Below are 18733 nucleotides of genomic sequence, written 5' to 3' on the forward strand. Positions count from 1 at the left end.
CACCCATGTGGCTCATTTTCAAGATTAAAATCACCAGAACGGAGCTTCTCAAACCATCGACACACTGTGCGTTCATTAGCCACATCCTTCCCAAACACTTCGTTGATATTTTGAGCTGTCTGTGTTGCATTGTTCCATAGCGGAACTCATATTCAAAAATAACATGAATTTTTGACTTATCCATGATTTCACAAAAATTGCTCTAAAAATTTTTTTGAAAGATAATCATAAGCCACAATGTGTGTTTGCAAGACTGAGGATGTACTGTCACAATAAAACTAAAACAAGAAGTGTCAAAGTGAAATGTCAGCTATATCAACTGTCAAACTTAGTACTTAAGGAAATCAGACATTTCATACTTAATTACCTAATAAAAGCTATTTTTCAAATTATGAAAGATTTCTTGGCTATGCTGGAGACTTCCTATGCAATTCTTTTATGTGGGTTTTCCTGACAGATTTAATAAGCAGTGTGATTTACATATCTTCAATTTATATTCAGCTTCAGATCAACCATCATATGTTGTTTGTGACATCTTGATGGTTACACTAGTAAATATTCAGCTAGAGATTCAGAGAAGCAGGAAAGCCCTCTTTGGGGAACATATAAAGCAGTTATTGTCACCTGTGAAAGCTAAAATACTTAAACTAACAGGGAGCAGCCCATGGCTTTACATGGTTTTGCAGTGTTCTTTAGAAGGTCACGGGTTTCTCTTTGGTCCCTGTTGCCCAGAGGAATGCTGCTACTTCACATGGGTTCCTGGGAATTTTAGTCAAACTTCCCCTGCCCCTGCATACTCCCTCCCCTAAATTCAGTTAATTTACAGAGCAGTAGGAGAAAATAACATTTAGAGTATGGATTTGGGTGGAACAGGTAGGTGACAATTAGTATTTTTATTGGAAGATAATTCTTTATATGTGCTAGTAGACAAATTCAAGAATTTTTTGTTTTTCCTTCTTAAAGTTTGTGCCTTACACTTTTATTTTTCAGAAAGTGGATGTCCTTTGTGGAATCGGAATAAAAAAGGTAGCTTGTGGAACTCAGTTTTCTGTTGCTTTGACCAAAGATGGCCATGTGTATACCTTTGGTCAAGGTAAGGCATTTTGCAGATTACATTGTTTGTTTCCTGTACCCATGTATTACAGAAACATTTGCCTTCCAGTGTTATAGAAAGTGCTCTAAATCAAGTTATTTTTTGTTCTGGTTAATGAGTAGCCACTATGACCATCATTCACTAGCTAGTTTTCTGCTCTGCTTTTATGAACTTTGTTATAAGGACAAACTCCCCTTCCCTTTAAGGTCCCTTATGCCAGAGCCTTCACTATTGCTAGAAGAATCCCTGGCAAGGTCCCTCCCCTCCTCCTTTCTACTGCCTCCAACATGCTGCCACAAATACTACCTTGACCACCAGAGCTCCTCTGTGTCCCTTTTAGAGATTGGGGCTACAGATCTTAGGAATTAGAGGAATTCATAAACATTCATGGTTCAAGTCTTGAGAAATCCCATTCATAGTGGGACTTCTTGGCAATATATTCACCTTCTTAAGTGGAACTTCTTGGCAAGTTGAAGTGACTGAGGGGTGTGTGAGACAGGAGTAAGGAAGAGGAAGAAGTAAACCATACCTGAAGTTTCTAGTTGTGGGAGAACATTGATGCCACTGACTAAGGGCATGAGCTGGTTTGTGGGGAAGGGTTAAGGAGCTTAGTTTTAGTTATATTGAATGGGGCCATCTTCCCTAGATAAATGTATGGAAATGTCTAGCAGCCCATTGAGAATTTGAAGCTGAAACTCCAGAAAAATTGGTTATAGAGATGTAGGTTTGGGACATTAACTGCATAATGGTAGTAGTTAAACCCTTATTAGTAGGATCTAAGAAACCCAGAGAGAGTATAGAATGAAAAAGAAGAGAATAGAGCTCTGGGGAGTGTGAGTAAAGGGCAGGGAAGCACAGGAAGAGGCTTTGGGAGAGTTGGCCTTGAAAGGAGTGGTAAGAGAGGTAGCTGGTGAGCCAGGGTGGCGCAGAGTCTCTGTGAGGTAGGAAGAGCTGTTACCAGAAGGTTACGCAGTGTTCTCATGGGCTGGAGCCTGAGAAAAGGCCACTACAGTAGGCAGTTAGGAGATAACTCATTGCTTTTTTGAGAGTACAGTTTCAGTGCAGTTGTGAAAGTGAAGTTAGGTGGCAGAAGGTAGCCAGGCCAAATGGTCCTAGAGGACATTGGCAGCAGGGGCTAGCTAGCACATTCTAGAAGTTTGGCAGGGTAACGGGAGAGGTTGGATGGAAGTTTGAAAACAAAACAAGTTGAATGACCTTTTTTTTAAGAATACAAAGAAACTTGAGGGCCTTTGTGAATTTATGTGCCAATCCTTTCAAATATGAGGATATTGGAGGAACCTCTTGGTTTGAAATAAGCTACTGATTTGAGATTTAGTTTTCTTTATTTTTGTGAATACAGAGACTGTGACATTTTGCAAAGAAACAGCTTCAAACTTTTTATTTACTCAAAATCTGGTATACCTTGCCAGAATAGCAACTTTTGCCCCAATGAGTTACATATGTCATTGTTATTCCACCACAAAAGTTAAAGGACTGATTAGAAAATATAAAAGGACTGGCGTGCCATCCATAACATTTTGTCTTACTATTTTTTTCAGATCGCTTGATAGGTTTGCCAGAGGGGCGTGCTCGTAATCACAATCGACCACAGCAAATTCCTGTCCTGGCTGGAGTGGTCATTGAAGATGTGGCAGTTGGAGCTGAACACACACTTGCTTTGGCATCAAATGGAGATGTGTATGCCTGGGGGAGCAATTCAGAAGGGCAGGTAAATATTTATCTTGCTTGCTGCTCTCATATTCTAGAGATCTGGCAACATTCCTCATTTGGGAAAGGGATAGGCTAGAAAACTCATAATATCTACCACAATGCTCCAAGCACATCACTTTGCCATGGGACTAATTATTTTGTGAGTCTAGTTATACATCTCTCTTTCCCGGTTGTGGCCAAGGAAGTATTATACCATGGTTTTTAAAAAATCTGGCAGTATAGCAGAGTGATTAAGAGCAACTGAATATATGTATATCTACACACATTGATAAATGCCCGGCACATAGTAAGCAGCGCTACGTACTTGCTACTGTCATCATTGTCACCATTACTTCAGTAATACATAAGATTAGGTCCTGGGAGCATCAGTTGATCTGGGAAGTCGTCACCCCCATTATTTAGAGGAGTGAACTGAGCCTTTGAGAGATTGAGAAAAGACTCGAGAGGTCGATGGGTTCAGTCTCCTCTGTCTATGGAGGAGGGAGAGACCTTGGTGGGAGATGTTTGAGATGCCTGCTGTGACAGTGGCTTTTAGCCCCACATACAGAGCTACCTCCCCTTCCTCCAACAATCCTCTCTGGGTCTGGCTTCCCCTAGGCCAGGTACCCTTAAATTCAAGATTTAGCATTATTCATAATAGCCTCAATTTGGCTCCTGTGGTCTCATCACTACATTAACAGAAGCTGGAGAGTTAATGCTGAAGACACCTTTGGGAGTGCCCTAGCAGTGCTGCGACATTATTCTTCCTAATGATGTTGGGTTGCTTAGCTGCCGACACACTGGGTGTCCCTAAGAATAGAGATCTGGAGATAAGAATGGGCTTCCATGTATGTTTTTATTTATGTTTATTTATTGTTACACAGAAATCAATGTGTTTTAACTAAAAGCTCTACAGATCATTCTGTTACTTTTTAACTTTCCAAGAATTTGTTGCTTTTTCAGAAAAGGACTCATCTGCTAGATTTGGAACGGCTTCGTTGTAGCTTAGTTTTTAGGAGACAGACTGAGTTGTGAGGACCATTATGATAGAGAAAATGAGAATTTATTTCATTATTGATGCTGATGCTTGGTACAGATATTAACTTATTTATATCTGTTACCATCTAAGACAAATTTCATCGTTTTGACTCTCTCTCTTCTTCTTTCTAATTGAATCTCTGTGTACTTGTAATTTATTCCTAGCTCGGCCTAGGCCACACCAACCATGTTCGAGAACCAACCCTGGTAACAGTTCTGCAAGGGAAAAATGTTAGACAGATTTCAGCTGGCCGCTGCCACAGTGCTGCATGGACAGCACCACCTGTCCCACCAAGAGCACCAGGTGAGGAATGAAATATCCATGCTCCTGCTGCTTCTCTTTTAGCAGTACCCCACTGTGCTGTCTGCTTGCCAGGTCCAAACCGCATCCGGCATCATTCTAAAACCAGTAAGCCTTCCCCCATGCAGCCAGAGCATTCTTTGTGCTACCAGCACTCTAAGTACTTTAATAGCAGGCATTTCTGCGGCTGACTTCAGTATGAAGCAGTCCTTCTCTGCACGCTCAAAAGAAGAAAACATATTATTTGTACAAGCAAGATGTATAATTTTAGAACAGCAACTAAATATTTTTATATATAAAAAAATGACAAATTAGAACTTTCTAAGGCCCATTGTTAGGAATAAAGATTAAAAGCCACTCTACCTGATCTCAACAGAGTGAGACCATTTGTCTAATTCTTCACCCTCGTTAACCATTTGAAACATGATGTCTGTGCACTGGCATGGCAAATCAAATTGCTGACATTTTACTCCATGTGTAGCAGGACTTGTGGGCTGTTTCTAGCCTCTTCTTGTTTGTTTTACTTTTTATTATGAAATCCTTACAGATCTACAAAAAGATTTAAAGAAAAATATAATGCATACTTGTGCACTTAACACCCAACTGTGGGCCCCTTCTGATTGGATCTATCTTCCATTCCCCACAAATGTAAACTTAATTATGGCATTTATCATTCTTATTTATTTATGCATATTTGGGCTGTTTCTTACCCAGGCCCTCAAGCCCTTGTTTCTACCATCCTCTGATGTCTAAGGCACTATAATTTCTCTGAAGCAACCTTATGCCTGAGAGCTCAACATTTTCTTCCCTTTTTGCTAACTTTTCTACTTCTTAGCCACAGGTCTTTGGGGAAGGCTCCCCATAGAGATTTTTTTCTCTTAGATCCTCTAAGAGAGCAAAGTAGGACTGCCCGGTAGATTCCAAACAAGCAACAGATGGTTTCTAGTTAACAGAATCGAGAGTGAGCAGTGCTGCCTCCATACTGACAATTTCAGGTATTCAGTGGCTTTGGAGGAATTTCACTTCCACTTCAGGGCAGAGGCTCTATACAGTGTGGCAGTTAAAGGTTCATACTCTGGGACCACATTGCTGATGTTGAATCCCAGCTCCTCCATATATGATCTGAGTGACCTTGAGACTCAGTATTTTTGTCTGTAAAATGAGAGTAATAATAGCACCTATTGTGAAGAACTGTAGGAGTAAGTGAATCAATTGATACAAAGCTCTTAGACTAGTGCCAGGCACATAGAAGGTACTCAGTAAACGTTGGCTCTTATTAAAAGTAGTGGGAATTAGCTAGACAATTATCATATGAGCATGGTAGCTCACATCTGTAATCCCAAGTACTTTGGGAGGCTGAGGTGGGAGGATCACTTGCGGCCAGGAATTTGAGACCAGCTGGGCAACACAGTGAGACCCCCATCTCTACAAAAAATAAGAAAAATTAACTGGACCTGGTGGCATGCATCTGTAATCCCAGCTACTTGGGAGGCTGAGGCAAGAGGATCACTTGAGCCCACGAGTCTGAGGCTGTGGTGGGCTATGATTATATCACTGCAATCTACCCAGGGCAACAAAGTGAGACCCTGTCTCAAAAAAAGAAAAAAAAACAGTAGTGGGAATCAAGCTGTACAAATCTTTATTCACGGGAAACTCAAATAAGTTAGTATCTTCTTTTTCCTCTTTTATGTTTTTGTAAGAGGGTAGCCATGGATGCAGTTCTTGTAGTCTTTGCTTCTTACAGAGCTATTATTGCAGTAAAAAAACTTCATGAATCATACACCCATATCCTTCATTCTGTCACGGCCACTTTCTGTGAGCTCCCTAGTGGGTATAGGAGGTGGCTCTGCTAAGTTGCCCATTTACATTTTCCAGAACTGCCTATCTGGTCCTTGCCCATACTTCATATTATTGTGAAAATGGCAGTTATTAAATATGAAAGGAAGAATTCAGCTTGCTTTATGTATGTATGTGAAGGAACTGCATAAGTACCATTGTTAAATGGGAAACTAAAGGAGAAAAGACCAGGTTTCTATAATGATAAATAAAGACATTTAAAAACCAACACAGATGCATCAAAAAAACTAAGATGAACTGATGGATAGAGGAATAGATACACATAGGAAAAAGCAAATATAGCAAAATATTAATTACAGAATTTAGGTGGTAAGAATGAGTATCCATTGTATAATTATCTCAGTTTCTCTGTGTGTTTGAAATTTTTCAAAATATGAAAGATGACAGCAATGCATTTTCCTTCACAAGTGCTTATTTGCTTTCTGAATAGGTGTGTCAGTACCTCTGCAGCTGGGCCTGCCTGATGCAGTGCCTCCCCAGTATGGGGTGCTGAGAGAGGTGAGCATTCACACCGTGCGGGCCAGGCTCCGGCTGCTTTACCACTTCTCCGACCTCATGTACTCGTCCTGGAGGCTACTGAACCTCAGCCCCAACAACCAGGTAGTACGCTGGCTTGGTAAGCAGTGTCTGTGACGTGCTCACCAGACCCCAGGGCCTTTCTCTTGGCCTTTGGAAAATTCTTTCATGGCTAATACTTTTACTCTCAGGTACCCAAGAGAAGCAGAAAAGACAATTCTATTCCCATTTTATTGCTGTTTTAGGAACAGGCCAGATATCGGTCATCATGCTGCTGGGCACAGAGTGGTACTTTTTCTGTGTTGGGTTTGTCCAGAATTGAGAAAGTATAAATGCCTAAGCATGTCATGTATTTCTACAAAGTCTAGTATATGATTTTAAAACGTAACCACACAAAGCTATTGGAACCATAGTCAAGGTTGTTATATAAATTAATCTGAAAAATTTAGGATACTTTTTTCTCTCCTTACAAATGAGTATTCTGGGTCCTCTGTAGGGGTGGTGGGGGACATTAAAGTATATTTGGCTGATTTGTCTGTTTTTATAGCATAGTCCAATAACAAGCTGGCTGTTTTGTTTATGGGTATGTGATTGTTTAACGTGTAGGTGTGCCTGCCAAAGTGTGTATGAGTTTGTAAAACTTAATCAAAAATCCTTTGGATACCCAGTCATGGGCATATTGAGAGATATGACAAATCACTGTTAGAAACAAATAATCAACCAGGCAACAGAATACTGAGCAGCGCTAAATGGAGTGTTTGCAAGTTGTAATTAGTTGGAGAAATGTTTATGATACAAAGTTAAGTGAGAAGAGCATCTCAAAATTATGTAAACAGTATGATCTCAACAATGTGAAAAATGTATGTATACACACAGAAGAAAACTGGAAGGAAGTAGATCAAAGTGTTAATGGGGTCATCTCCATAAGATAGAATTATGGATCATTGCATTTGTGTGTATGTGTGTGTCCTTTTCTGTATTTTCTAAGATTTTTAAAAATATTAATTATATATTTTATCAGAAAAAATATTTTTAGAAGTTACTGATAGTTACAAATACCCAGGTTTATGCTTTTAAAGTACATTTCAAAAAGAGTGTATATTCTAAAAGTGAGAAGTGTTATTTCTTTTAAACCTAAATTATACCATTTCTGATACCTTACTTTCTGTTACAGAATAGCACATCCCATTATAATGCTGGAACTTGGGGCATCGTACAGGGACAGCTTCGGCCTCTGTTAGCCCCAAGAGTCTACACTCTCCCAATGGTGCGCTCCATAGGAAAAACCATGGTTCAGGGCAAAAACTATGGACCTCAAATTACTGTAAAGAGGATATCAACCAGGTTAGCATATGTATGTATGTTTCACTAACCAGCTGGAATTTTTTTGGATGGATGTTACTACTAGCATTCGTCTCTATAAGCCTTAACGTCCTCACTTGTAAAGTACGATAGATAGATACTAATAGTGCTTACATTTGTACCCAGTATGGTTACAATGTGCCTAGCACAGTGTTTGACTGTTGTTAAGCTGGCCTGTTCATTCACTGATGGGAAGATATCATCAAGTGATCTTTATGGTGATTTGGGGAAGTTGGTGAGAGTTATATTTCATTCCCTTCTTCCTTTCTTTTAAAGAGGACGAAAGTGTAAGCCCATCTTTGTCCAAATAGCGAGACAAGTGGTTAAGCTGAATGCATCAGACCTCCGTCTCCCTTCCCGAGCGTGGAAGGTTAAGCTGGTTGGAGAAGGGGCCGATGACGCTGGAGGAGTGTTTGATGACACCATCACAGAGATGTGCCAGGTATATTCATGCAGTGTCTCCTGCTGAGTCATCTAGTCAGATAGTGGCCATTTTGCTGTTTTCAGTAATCATTCTGTCAGACATGTTTTTATAAAGGTAGCAAGGATATGTTTGTGAGTCTCAAAGTCATGCTATTAGTGATATATTGGTGAATTGGAGCAATGGTTTGTGAAATACATTGTCAAGATACCTTGCTATACATAAATGTCAGTGCTTAGCCATCTACCAATGACTCACCATCTGTCGTGCTAGAAAATTGGCAGAGAAAACAACCCCACATATGTACATTTATGTAACAGACAAATCCAGAACCACCCATGTGCTTGATTTATTCTGGTGCTTTTAGAACAAAGTAGAACTGCCAGGTTCCAGGGGAATTAGAAAAAGAAGTGTTAAAGAATGCAGAGAGATAGAAACACTCATACACTGCTGGTGGGACTGCAAACTAGTGCAACCTCTGTGGAAAGCAATATGGAGATACCTTAAAGGGACACAAGTAGATCTACCATTTGATCCAGCAATCCCATTACTGGGCATCTACCCAAAAGAACAAAAGACATTCTATAAAAAAGACACCTGCACTCAAATGTTTATAGCAGTATAATTCACAATTGCAAAGATGTGGAAACAACCGAAGTGCCCATCAATACATGAGTGGATTAATAAAATGTGGTATATGTATACTGTGGAGTACTATTCAGCTTTAAGAAACGTTGGTGATATAGCACCTCTTGTATTTTCCTGAATAGAGCTGGAACCCATTCTACTAAATGAAGTATCCCAAGAATGGAAAAATAAGCACCACATGTACTCACCAGCAAATTGGTTTCACTGATCAACACCTAAGCGCACATATAGGAATAACATTTATCAGGCGTCGGGCAGATGGGAGTGGGGAGGAGAGGATGGGTATATACAAACATAATGAGTGCAAGGCGCACCATCTGGGGGATGGACACGCTTGAAGCTCTGACTGGAGAGTGGAGGGCAAGGGCAGTGTCACCTAAACATTTGTACCCCCATAATATGCAGAAATAAAAAAAAAAGTGTTAAAGAGATTAGACCATTTCAAATTTTAAGATCCTCATTGGCAGCTTTGCTTCCAGATCACCTCTGTCCCTTACAGCTTTGCCTCATTTCATGACTTTTCTGATAAATCCTGTGACTAAAATAATGCTTGACTATCATTTATTGAGTTTATCTGAAGTATCACTGTGCTCCCTCACAGCTACCCCAACTCCTGTGCTGACTTTTTCACTCATCTTGGTTCTTCGTACTGCAGGACATTTTCGATATGGAGGTTTTCCTAATTTCATCTTAAATCAAAACCACAAAAGTAAAGTATAGAGATGGCTGGTTGTCAAATAGCATTATAAATTCCTCAAAATATTCTCTTTTTAGTTTGATCTTTAATGTAATTGGTTCATTCTCTTGATGCATTTGATTGTCATTTCTCAAAAAATGTTTTTCTTTCTTCTACAGGAACTTGAAACTGGTGTAGTTGACCTTCTTATACCCTCTCCCAATGCCACTGCAGAAGTGGGTTACAATAGGGACAGGTATGGCAGTCAGCAAGTGTTTGTTGAATCTCTAAAATAATGGTAATATTAATAGTAATACCTCACATTTCTTGAGTGTACCAGGCACTGTTCTAAGTTCTTTACGTGTATTATCCCCTTGAATCCTCATTATAACCCTAAGGAGTAGATAATGTGATTATTCTCTTGTCACAGATGAGGTAATAGGCGCTTCCATCGAGACTTGGTATTTATTATGAGACTAACTCAATGGTTATATAGACTTGATCATGAAACCTGACTTATTTTGTGTTCCCGAAGGCTCACATAGCCTCCCCTTAATGAATTCTCTGCACCAAAATTCATTTAAAAACCTTTATTATGCTATCAAATCACAGAGCTTAGTATTTGCAATTACTTATTATCCTTATGTTTGCAAAATGTTGAATTTTAGATCCTGCTTTATGGACTTGTAAATAATAAATGAAATGATTTTAGTAAATATGGCATTCTGGAGCAGGTAGTTTAAGATCATTTGCTTGCTCCAAAATATGGTCCCTGTGCTGTCTAAAACAGTAGCCACGGTCTACATATGGCTGTTGAGCACTCAAAATGTGGTTAGGAAAGCTAAAAACCTGAATTGTAAAAACCTTATTTAACTAATTTAAATAGCCCCTGGTGGCTAATGGCTATCATATTGAACAGCATAGGTGTAGACTAATGCTGTAGCTATAAATAAATAAGTTGTGGGTAACTTATTTCTAATAGAAATAAGGAAAATTTTGTTTGAAATACTTTCTTTAATTCTGCAGGTTCCTTTTTAACCCCTCTGCCTGCCTCGATGAACACTTAATGCAATTTAAATTCTTGGGGATTTTGATGGGGGTTGCCATTCGCACAAAGAAGCCTCTAGACCTCCACTTGGCCCCTCTGGTGTGGAAGCAGCTGTGCTGTGTCCCACTCACCCTGGAGGACCTGGAGGAGGTGGATCTGCTCTACGTGCAGACTCTCAACAGCATTCTTCACATTGAAGACAGTGGGATTACCGAGGAGAGTTTCCATGAGGTAAATCCTGGCTGGTCCGTGTTTCTGCTGGTGTTGACTTCTGTATGCACAGACTAGAGTTCTTCTGTATAAAATTCAGATATTGTCTTCCACTTGCTGTCTGGATGATCCATGCCATATCTATGCCATTGCTGCCCTCAGCAGCTCAACCCCACCCCCCAGCTTCTGCTCCTTCCTCCTTAATTCGTTTTCTGCCTAGTAGAGTGGAGAACCAGGGTGGACAGGGAGGCCTGATTTGGAGGCAGAGAGATTCAGTCCTATTTTTAACTGCAGCCAGATGAGTCAGCACATTCCTGCTGATCACGTAGCTTGATCAGTCTTACCTCTCTTGTTCACCTTGTTTCGTCCTTAAAAATCTTGACTTTTTTACTATTGTGCTGTATTTGTATGGAACATACTTTTTGTTGTCATTTCTACCATGTAATAAAAATTCTTTATTATTCTGTTCTTAGATGATTCCTCTTGATTCTTTTGTTGGCCAGAGTGCTGATGGCAAAATGGTTCCTATAATCCCTGGTGGAAATAGTATCCCACTCACATTTTCCAATAGGAAGGAATACGTGGAGAGGGCCATTGAGTATCGGCTTCACGAGATGGATCGACAGGTGAGATGAGACATTTCGGAGGGACATGTAAATGCTTGGGTTTGTCCCAAATGAGAGCTGACTGGTTACAGGTTTTGGCATATGTATTTACTGGGTTGACTCATTTGTATCTATAGCTCAGATCCTATTCAGAGGCTTCTCAGGCCATGTCCTTGGGTCCTCTATCTCCTTAATGAAGGGCTTTTTTTCAAGATAGAGTCTTACTCTGTTGCCCAGGCTAGAGTGCCGTGGCATCAGACTAGCTCACAGCAATCTCAAACTCCTGGGCTCAAGCGATCCTCCTGCCTCAGCCTCCCAAGTAGCTGGGACTACAGGCATGTGCCACCAAGTCTGGCTAATTGTTTCTATTTTTAGTAGAGATGGGGGTCTTACTTTTGCTCAAGCTGGTCTTGAACTCCTGATCTCAAGTGATCCTCCTACTTTAGCCTCCCAGAGTGCTAGGATTACAGGCATGAGCCACTGCACCCAGCCCTTAATCAAGGCCTTAAATCAGCTCTGAATTGGTCATTGGTTGGATTGAGCCCAAGCTCTCACCTTGGTGTTCAGACTCTCACTCCTCCTCAGTCCTATTTGTCCTCATGTCTTCTTGCTCCCCAACTCAGGATCCCCACTCCAATTGGTTTAGTCAGAGTCCATGTGAATGAACCCCCAAATACTGGTCTTGTAATCCCGTATGAGTTCCTCTTTCCTGTTCCTGCAGTTTTTCAAGCCCTAGCTAAAGAATGCATCTCCACCACACACCGGCTTTCCTCCAGGTCACTAACCTGTACAGACCTTTCACCTTACTTTGAAATTCCTCAAAATATATCACATACTTCTATGTTGTGGTCTAAGAAATAGACACCAGAGTTTGGGACTTGTTTCTTCAATTAGCTTGTAAGATATTGAATGAAGAATATATTTCCTATCTCATTCGAGTTATACTTGTTCTGTGCTGACATGTAAATAAGCATTTAATAAATGATGAGAATGAGTGACTATAGAAGTGAGTATTATATCCAAAAATGGTTCTTTTGGTTATGCAATCATTAATAGCCATTTCAATAATATTTTATTTGCAGAATATGTTGGGGTCTTCTCAAGAGCTGGACCCAAGCTCTGAGGCTGTAGAAGTTTAATAATTTGAAGTATACATATTCCATACCCTTCACTTCTGGTTCCTTCTTAGACTTTGGCTTTGGGCCAAATCTAGTCAGAAAACTATGTTCTTAGCTTAGGGAAGGTGGGTCCTCTCAGTGATGCTGTTTACACAGTCAGGGCTTAGGTTTTGTCTCTAATTTATGAATATTTTTAATCTTCAGAGAGTAAAAAATTGACTAAAAATGTATTGATCACCTCCTGCATGCCAGGCATGGTGCCAGACATCCTCACATGCGGTATTTCCCTTAGTTACTTGTGAGGTGAGGATTACTGTCACGGTTTCACAAAAGAAAGTACTGAGTGCCCATGGCAGAGCCAGGATCCCAAACCAGGGTTAACGGTGGTGCCTAGGCTCTCCCAGGGGCCCTTCCTCTGCAGGCTGGATTGACACTCCCGTCTCCATCAGCTGTGCTCTGCTCTGCCCTGACTTTGTTCCTTTCTCTGTAACAAGCCCTTCTCTTCCTCTTCATCTCTTAGAACTTAGTATTCATCCCAAAGCTGTCCCCAGTTGTCCCCCTGCCACCTCCAAACAGCCAACCCCATACTTCAGCCTCATTTTTTTCCAGACAGCTTTTGTTTTCCAGGCATGACAGCTTTGTTTTTTGGCAGAATTTGGCTGGGGTATTCCCTTTAGTTTCACTGGAGACTGTCCTCACTGCTAATCCCTGATCCTTAGGGGGACATGGGAATAAATCTTATTTTTTATTCATAAACGTAGTCTATATTTAAGACATACCATATGATGTTATAGGATACATATTGCTACTAAAAAGTTTACTGTGGTGAAGCAAATTAACATATCCATCATCTCACAGAGTTACCCGCTTCCCCAAAGTGTGGCCTGTATTCAGCTTCTCAGACTTTTCTTTAATCATAGATAGTTTTGAGTTGGCTCAGAGTGAAGTTTTATGAAACAAATCTTGAACAGTGATGATTCTGTGGGAAGGGTTCACTACAGCCTTGGAGGAGACAACCTTCTAAACAGACCGTTGAGGCAGCTCTGGCTGCTCCCTGCTTGGCATTCCCCAGCCGGCCTGTGCTCAGGACTGTGCTGAGAGAACATAGCAATATGATTACCTAGTCACACGGATTTTGATGTAGTTGCTCATATAAAATTCTCATCAGTCATGTGGGAACAGCAATATCTGCCTCATTTTTCAGATTGAAAGTAAAAGAGTTGGTTAGTGGTGGAGCTGGGATTTAGAACCCAAGTCTCCTGACCAAATTCTTTGCCTTTTCTCTTGCCTTCCTAAAGAAGGACTTCCCGTTTTTACTTTCTTCTTTGTATGTTTCAAATTTTTTTTACAAGGAGCACAAATAATTTTTACAAAAAGGATATAACTATTTTCAAAAGAAAAATATACATTACAAAAACGGTAGACAGCTACATGAATCCTCCAAGAACATCTCGCATTGATGAGGAGATGAAGTGCCCACACGTAACACAGTTTAACAGCACATGGCCCCATGTGATTGGGAATATGAGTGAGTGGAGCTGGCACTGGGGAGGGCCCCCATGGGCTGGGTTTTTTTGGGGAGGGAAGGCAGACTCCTCAATTGGACTTGAACTGGGACAGGAAGGAGTGTAAGAGTCCCACAGCAGGGAGAAGCTGTAACAAGGGTTCAGAGAGAGGCAAGGAGGGTGAGCCGTGTTCACTGGCACCCATGCCTAGAGGTCTGAGGGACAAGTGCAGGGTCTGGGGAGCAGGTGAGCAGGCAGTGCATGGTGCCCAGCCTAACTGTGCCCACACTGGTGCCAGGTTTCTGCACACTTGTTGAATGAACAACCTTTCCTGGGAGCAGGTGGCTGCGGTCCGAGAAGGGATGTCCTGGATTGTTCCTGTGCCACTGCTGTCCCTCCTCACAGCAAAACAGCTGGAGCAGATGGTGTGTGGGATGCCTGAGATCTCTGTAGAAGTCTTGAAGAAAGTGGTGCGGTACCGTGAGGTGGATGAGCAGCATCAGCTGGTGCAGTGGTTCTGGCACACACTGGAAGAGTTCTCCAATGAGGAGCGGGTGCTTTTTATGAGGTTTGTGTCAGGAAGATCTCGACTACCAGCCAACACTGCTGACATTTCTCAGAGATTCCAAATCATGAAGGTCGATAGGGTAAGTAAGCTATTCTTCCTTGACAATGTCTGCCCTATTGCTTCCTCATTGCTTGCACATTGGCAAAACTTGCCTCAATAGGCCGCCAATTCATGCTTAATGTTTGGAATTTCCAGATTAAAGAAAAAATTTGTTTAGAAGCATCACTTAGATTCAATGAAAAAGTCCTAAATGGATGTGGAAAGCATACTTCAACCAACAACCTTCCCTAAATCTTCCAGTATCTTCTAGGAGTTAAAGCTGAACTTGCCAGAGGGATCATCATGTTGCCAATGTCTCTTATTTCCTCTCTTTATTGTGTAACTTGTACACTGGGGCACAGCCTCGTTTGTTTATTTTCATGAAGATATTAACTGTTAACTGGTGGGCACGCTCCAGAATGAACCTGAAGATGCGGGGAGCAGCGACGCGTGCTCTGCGCTGCGTGTGTGATGTGCATCGGGACAGGCTTTGCTGCTGCTCTGCGGCCTGGGGAGAGGCCCCAGCCCAGCTGCCGTGTTGACAGATGGCCTAGGAATAAAAGGGCTTAGAGTCTGAAAAGCACACTGCTGCCAGAGTCTTTCTCAAACACCCATCTGGCCTTGTCACTTTCCTCCTTTCAGGGACCCCATGTGTTGACTCCAGGATAAATGCCAGTGGCCTTAGCTGCCTTAAACGCCTCCACAGGCTGGCCTCTGTCCCACTTTCTGATAACACCTCTTGACACCATGTTCTGGCCATAATGAGCTGCTTGCCTTTCTCCCCGGCAGACCATGCTGTTTTTAAACTTCTGTGCCTTTGTGTAAGCTGTTCCCTCTGCTTTAGTAAGTTCTCCTTCACACTCCTTCCCCTCTATGCACTTATTCCTTCTATACGCCCTATGCCAATGTCATCTCCTCCAGGAACTTCCTAGATGCTTTCCTGCGCCCCCATCCATTGCTGAAGGCAGACTTAGCCAGCCAGACCTCCTTCTGTCCATCTCCTGAACACATGGTACACACCTCGAACATGGCACTTACTGCATTAAGTTAGGAAATGTCTCTGTTCCCTCTGTCTCCACTCTTCCCGAGCCTCTCTCCCACATGAGGGGGGCAGTCCTCCAAGCAGGGCCCGGGCTGTTTATTCAGAAAACAGTAAGAAAAGTAGGGCCTCTTCACACAAGGGCCCTTCCCGTTAGTTTCGGTGTCTGCCTTTCTGGTGTTTTTCCAGAAACTGTTCCTGGAGGTTGCTGTAGCCAAAGCTATTCCTCTCCCTGCCGCCTCCTGAGCTGCAGGCCTGTGCTCTACCCCTGGGCTAGGCTCGGTGTAGAAGCCACGTGCAGGAAGGGTTATGAAAAGAGCCTTTCCATAAATTTTCTGCATGACTTACCAAGAACTATAAATTGTTAATCTGTTTTGTGGCTTCAGAGAGAGGTGGGGAGAAGGAAATTTCTTCTATTCAGCTCTGGAAACAACCATTGCTTTATATCTGTCCTAGGCTACCCCTGCCATTCCAGGAGTTAATCTACCACTAATTCCCTGCCTTGGAGTTGTTAGCCTCAGAAAACTGTCTACTGTGGTGTTTCCTTTCTCCAGTACCCACATTTAAGTCATCAGAGCCACCTGGTGGCACCTCCTTTCCTTGCTGTTTTCAGTTTTTCTGCCTTAGAGCTCTGGTACATCTGGGCCCGCTGGGCCCTCCACCTCCCCCTGTGTGGAAATGCATCTCACCTAGGTGCAGGGCTCTGAAGAGGAGGACCAATTGCAAAAGGAAGATGAGCAAAAAAGAGAGGGCAGATTCTTTTTTAAAAAAAAAACAAATTTTTAAAAATTTATAAAAACTAATGTCATTACTATCATTACAAATAGTTTGGGAAATGGTTATATTTGCGGGGAGGGACAGAGGACATACGTAATCTTGTTTCTCTAGTAGTAGCCATTTTCACCTTTGTGTAGTTCCTCCTAGTCTTTGCCTCAGTCATACATATTTTTACATGATGTACCTAGAATTTTTATTCTGATGTTTTTAACCACCTAATCTATCCTGAACACTTTTCTGTTTTGCCGCTGGCCATCATAATCATCATTTTAAATGACTATGTCAGCATCAGTTTAATGGAGTGACTAGGGTTTAACTGACTGCTCCTTCCTCATCTGACCTGTGTGGTGTGGCCACGTGCACAAGAGGCAGAAGGCACACAGGGGAAAGGGAGGGGGTGAAGGCAGCTCCCACAGCCAGCTCACAGGCATTTTCCATTCCGCCTGCTCTGTTGCATCCCTGCGGCTGCCTTCGAGTCAGCATCCTCTTGGTAGATGGGAACAAACTCGTACTATACTCTTACTCTGTGCCAGGCACCGTGCAAAGTATGTTCTTTCAAGCAATCCTGCCAGTCAGGGCTTATTCTCACCTTATACATACCGGCACTGGGGGAGGGCAGGGGAGGAAGGAACATCTTCACCAACAGCCTTGAGGGCCACGGGACAACAGAAGCCATTCTCTTTCTGCCGTGGCTTAGTCTCTGCTTCCACTTGACGCGAGTGTGCAGTCGATCCACAGAGTGTATCTTGAAGGCAGGGAGAGATGCTTTCCAGCCTTTGGGAGGGTGGTCATGGGCAACCCTGCTCCCCTGCAAGGTGCCCCAGTGCCTGCAGTCACAGCTCTGGGTCTCTCTCTCCACAGCCTTACGACAGTCTGCCTACCTCACAGACCTGCTTCTTCCAGCTGAGGCTGCCCCCCTACTCCAGCCAGCTGATCATGGCCGAGCGCCTGCGCTACGCCATCAACAACTGCCGCTCGATCGACATGGACAACTACATGCTCTCAAGAAACGTGGACAATGCTGAGGGCTCCGACACTGACTACTGACCACCGTGGGTGCTCTCACCCCTCCTTTTTCTCAGTAATGCTCACTTCCAATTTGATGTTGATATACTTTTACGGTAACTACATAGATGTTTTAGGAATATAAACCGACAATATAAACAGTGGCCACATTTAGTTACTCTAAATGTAACAAAGAAATTAGATGTTTTTATTTTTTTGTGATTGTACAAAAACAAAAAACAAAAACAAAGTGCTTTCAGTCAGGTTTTTCCCTCCATATTTTTGGTCACTTTTGATAAGTTTGCATGGAACCATTTTGGTGCATTTTTAGTTGGGAATGATACATTTTTGTAAACCACCCAGTGAACATGAAATTGTAAATTGTGTATAATTGTTCATTAGAAAGGACAGTTTTACATGAATATTCATATATTTATTTTGTTTTAATTTGAATTGCCTGTGCAGAGTTCCTTACGCAGAGAAATAAAGCAGAATCAGGAATCAGAGTGTGGGCTGCTGGTGTTACTTCCAGAAGGGCTTCTGACCAGGAGCTGCGTCAAGGCAGACGTTAGTTAGCCCAGAACAGAGTGAGTGTTCAGGCTAGTCTCGCTCTGGTGGCAACCTATTCAGAAAGATTCCTTCCCATTGAGGGTGGGCATCACTTAGAAATCACCTAGCAGAGGACCATGTGGTTCCAGGGTCCCCGAGGGGTCAGAAGCCCCTGTTTTCCTTTGTTCTTCTGTCATCCTGGGGTCTCTCTCTCTTTGTTCCCTCACCCCAGGGCCCTTGCCTCAGCCACTCATCCTCTCAGCACCACCGTCCTTCGTCCCTGAGCGTACCTGGCGTGGGCTTCAGCTCTACTAGGCAGGGGAGAAGAGAAGCCAAAGTAATGCGGTTCTGGCCCTTCCTGTGAAGAACCTGTGAAGACAAAATGAGCAAGTGATGGGATTAAAGAACAGGGCAGTCTACAATAGCATGTAGTCTCTGCAGGGAGGACAGCCGGGGGAGGTGGTACAGAGAGGACAGCTATCACTAGCAGGTGCTTAGCGTGTGTAAGTGAGAGCCTGTGAATGAGGGCATGAACGCGTGGATTCATACGAGAATTGGGAGTGGCTTTCGTATCCTTGAATGATGGAGTCGTGCCGGGAGCTGGCGAAGGGGTTACAGTCTTGGTACTTGAACCCAGCCCCTGTGGGA

General features: G+C 42.4%; 1 protein-coding gene across 1 annotated transcript in view; it reads left to right on the forward strand.

The window, feature by feature from the left end:
- The window catches only part of HERC1 (HECT and RLD domain containing E3 ubiquitin protein ligase family member 1), a 151917-nt gene extending 134008 nt beyond the window's left edge, over positions 1 to 17909 (forward strand). The window contains exons 67-77 of the mRNA XM_012645072.1: positions 991 to 1093; positions 2653 to 2822; positions 4007 to 4145; positions 6430 to 6599; positions 7690 to 7859; positions 8154 to 8319; positions 9802 to 9878; positions 10649 to 10901; positions 11354 to 11506; positions 14450 to 14755; positions 17393 to 17909. Coding sequence (XP_012500526.1) covers positions 991 to 1093; positions 2653 to 2822; positions 4007 to 4145; positions 6430 to 6599; positions 7690 to 7859; positions 8154 to 8319; positions 9802 to 9878; positions 10649 to 10901; positions 11354 to 11506; positions 14450 to 14755; positions 17393 to 17578 — 1893 coding nt within the window. The 3' untranslated portion in view covers positions 17579 to 17909. The remainder of the gene's footprint in view (positions 1 to 990; positions 1094 to 2652; positions 2823 to 4006; positions 4146 to 6429; positions 6600 to 7689; positions 7860 to 8153; positions 8320 to 9801; positions 9879 to 10648; positions 10902 to 11353; positions 11507 to 14449; positions 14756 to 17392) is intronic.
- The last annotated feature ends 824 nt before the right edge of the window (positions 17910 to 18733 follow it).

Source organism: Propithecus coquereli, unplaced genomic scaffold (genome assembly GCF_000956105.1).
Source record: "Propithecus coquereli isolate 6110/MARCELLA unplaced genomic scaffold, Pcoq_1.0 Scaffold224, whole genome shotgun sequence".
Lineage (NCBI taxonomy): Eukaryota > Metazoa > Chordata > Mammalia > Primates > Indriidae > Propithecus > Propithecus coquereli.